Source organism: Alligator sinensis, unplaced genomic scaffold (assembly GCF_000455745.1).
Source record: "Alligator sinensis unplaced genomic scaffold, ASM45574v1 scaffold707_1, whole genome shotgun sequence".
NCBI classification, from domain to species: Eukaryota; Metazoa; Chordata; order Crocodylia; family Alligatoridae; genus Alligator; species Alligator sinensis.
In genome coordinates, this window is record NW_005842065.1 from 1,618,575 (window position 1) to 1,621,543 (window position 2,969).

General features: G+C 58.5%; 1 protein-coding gene across 1 annotated transcript; it reads right to left on the reverse strand.

The window, feature by feature from the left end:
- Nucleotides 1-16: 16 nt before the first annotated feature.
- Nucleotides 17-2,343, reverse strand: RTBDN (retbindin). The gene is made up of 5 exons (XM_025203879.1): nt 2,123-2,343; nt 1,650-1,740; nt 1,428-1,556; nt 1,000-1,108; nt 17-685 (listed from the first exon to the last, which is right to left on the reverse strand). The coding sequence occupies exons 1-5, from the start codon at nt 2,274-2,276 to the stop codon at nt 485-487; spliced, it is 684 nt and encodes a 227-aa protein (XP_025059664.1). The 5' UTR covers nt 2,277-2,343; the 3' UTR covers nt 17-484.
- Between the last annotated feature and the right edge of the window lie 626 nt (nt 2,344-2,969).

Below are 2,969 nucleotides of genomic sequence, written 5' to 3' on the forward strand. Positions count from 1 at the left end.
CTCTGTTCTGTCCCGAGCTCGGGGGGAGAGAGCATGTTGGCAGTCCAGATGCCCGAGTTTTTTTTTCTGCTTTGGGTGGGGAGCAGGGGATGAGGGTTTAGAGCAGAGGAAATAAAATCCTGGGTTCCCTGGTCAGGGAAGTGGCGACCTGGCCCTCTGGACACTTGGGTTCTCTCTCTGGTCTAATCTGAGAGTTGGAGCTGAGGTATTAAAGCAGGTCTGGGGGGCTGGGACCCCGGACGCCTGGGTTCTCTGGGGTGGTTAGAGCAGGGACAGCTGGAAGTCTGGACACCTGGGTTCCATGGGAAAGAAGGTGTTTAGAGCAGGGGGTGCTGGGATCCAGGATGCCGGGGTTCTCTCCCACCTCTGGGAGGGGAGCGGCGCCTAGTGGGTAGGGGCACTGGTGGGGGGGGTGTTGCATAGATCACGAGCAGTTCCCCTAGTGCAGGGTGGGGTCTTCCCCTGGGGGAAGCAGGGAGGGGCCCTAGAATCCGCTCCCGCTGCCTTCCACATCCTCCTCGATGACAGTGCGCCGGCTCCTGACCCGTGCTGGGCACGGCATGCCTGCCACTGCTGCCATCTCCAGGCCTGGAGCCCCTGGGGTCAGGCAGGGGCAGGGGGGATCCTCAGTCACAAAAGCATCTCCCCAGATGGTCTCACACAGGTCCTGGCCATCACGGTACATCTGAGTGGGGAGAGAGAGGGGGGCAGAGGTGAGGGGAGGTGTGGATGCAACCAGTTCTGGGGTGGGATTGCTGGTAATGGCCACACAGAACACCCTGGAGGTACATGGGGCTGGGATGCAGCCAGCTCTGGGGTGGAACTGCTGCACAGGTCATCATAGGGACCCTTGGAGCTGGGATGCGACTTACTCTGAGATGGAACAGTTGAGAACAGCCACATAAAACATCATGGGGGAGGTCGGACTGGGCAGTAGGCCAAAGACATGAGTGGCGGGTCTCAGTCTTCCCCTCCCCCCCCCACCCCATCCCCTCTCACCTGGCTATAGGGGGTACAGCCCCCTGTGCAGTTGTTGCCCTCGGGGCCCCAGCGCCAGTCACGGACCCAGTCCCGAGCACAGGTCAGGTCATCCCGGCAGGCATCGTACCTGGGGGGGAGTGGAAAAAAGTGGGGTCCACCCTGCCTCCTTCTTCCTCCTGCCCACCCCCTTCCCCCTGCTGCCTGGAGTCACCCAAGCTCTCCCCAAGGAGAGAACCCAGGTGTCCGGGCTCCCAGCACCACCTCCCCTGCTCCAACCTCGTTCCAACCTACCCAGGCCCCTGCCCTCCCTGAGCTGGGAGAGACCCCAGGCATCAGAGCTCCCAGGCCCCGCCCCCCTCCCTGAGCTGGGGAAAAGCCCAGGCATCGGAGTTTCCCAGCACCCTTCCCCAGTGGGGAGAGAACGCAGGTGTCCTGCCCCCACCTACCACTGCTGACAGAAGTCCCGACACAGGGGGGCTCGATGCAGCGCTGCGGGGCGCTCAGGGTGGAGCCAGTGGGCAGCACCAGGTGAGCAGCGGTAGAAACATTCAAGTTGTTGCAGGTACCTGGCACAACTGGAGAGTGTGGGGAGACAGTGTCAGGGCCTAGGACACTGTTGGAGGGAAGCTTGCAGCCCCAGGGCACAAGCTCACAGCATGGGATCTCACCTGGAGCTGAGGGGGCCACAGCAGTCCCAGGCGACATCCCTGGCCCCTGTAGTGGAAATCTCGGCAGCTGTTTCTGGGGAGCAACAGGCATCTGTGGGGGGGAGGGGGGTGCAGAATCAGGGGTCACAGAGTCACAGCTGGCCCTTCTCCCCCGTCATGGGCCCTGGGAGCCTGGACTCCTGGTTTCTCTGTCCAGCTCTGGGAGGGCAGTGAGACTGGTGCCTTCGAGCTGGGAGGAGGGGGCTGGAAGCCCAGACACCTGGGTTCTTTGCCCAGGTCTGGAAGGTCAGAGGAGGGGGAACTGGGAACCCTGACACCTGGGTCTCTTGAGCTCTGGGTGGGTACTGGGGACTGGGATCCCTGATGCCTGAGTTCTCTGCCCAGCTTTGGTCAGTCAGTGTTGGGGTGGAAACACAGGGCCCCTTCACCCTCCGCCCACCCCACACCACCCCACCCCACCCCCTGCAACTCACTGTGTGCATAGGCCTGGCAGAGTCCCAGGCTGCTCTCAGGACTGGGCCGGGCCTTATGCTTCCCTCCGGGCAGGCAGGTGCCCCCCTCAGTGCCCTCCCCGTGGGGTAGCGCCAGCGCCAGCGCCCAAGCCAGGCCCAGCGTCTGCAGACCCATGGTCCTGAGGACAAGCAGAGAGGAAGTCAGCAGGTGTTATGCAAATGGCATGAATACCAGTTTTATGTTGGGTAAATAACATGGAGATAGACTTTTGTCTATTGTCTTAATCTTATCTATTACCTTGATGCTTTTTTGTGTGTATTTTTTTGAGTTTTGCACTGCCTTAAGAAACTCCATTTTGTATTGCTCTGTAGCTGGACATAAGTGCTTGACCTTTCACTCTTTTGTATGCTTTATGTGTGATGGAATGGGTGAGAGTGTGTTTGTGGAAAAGGAAAACACCAGGTGGCAACTGGCTGAAGAATGCAGACAGATAAAAAAAACAAAAGAAGAAGAATCCACCCCAGAACAGCGAGAGAACAACATCAATCGACCTTCAAGGAGGAACACTGTGATAACACAGCAAAAGCACAGAGGACTGGCTGAACTGACAAGACTATAAAAGGTGGGGCAAGACACGTCCATTTTGGGTCTTGTTCTGCATACCATTCTGGAGCATCAGTTCGCCTGATGAGACAGACTGACAGAAGCCCAGTTCCCACTCGTGACCAACTTAGCTGGCCACTAAATTGACTTGAGCACTGATGAGGCTGGTAAAGTATACCAGCACAGAACAGAAATTGGGGGGTGTGTATACTAAGCGCTCAATCAATAAATGCTGTGTCTTGCCTTGCCCCCTCTTACAAAGGT

Excerpts from the sequence above, each read along its gene's own strand:
- RTBDN (XM_025203879.1), bottom strand. The coding sequence starts at position 2,276 with ATGGGTCTGCAGACGCTGGGCCTGGCTTGGGCGCTGGCGCTGGCGCTA. Across the intron at positions 1,741-2,122 it reads CTGCCAGGCCTATGCACACA|ATGCCTGTTGCTCCCCAGAA; the intron begins GTGAGTTGCAGG and ends TCCCCCCCACAG. Across the intron at positions 1,557-1,649 it reads TGTGGCCCCCTCAGCTCCAG|TTGTGCCAGGTACCTGCAAC; the intron begins GTGAGATCCCAT and ends CACACTCTCCAG.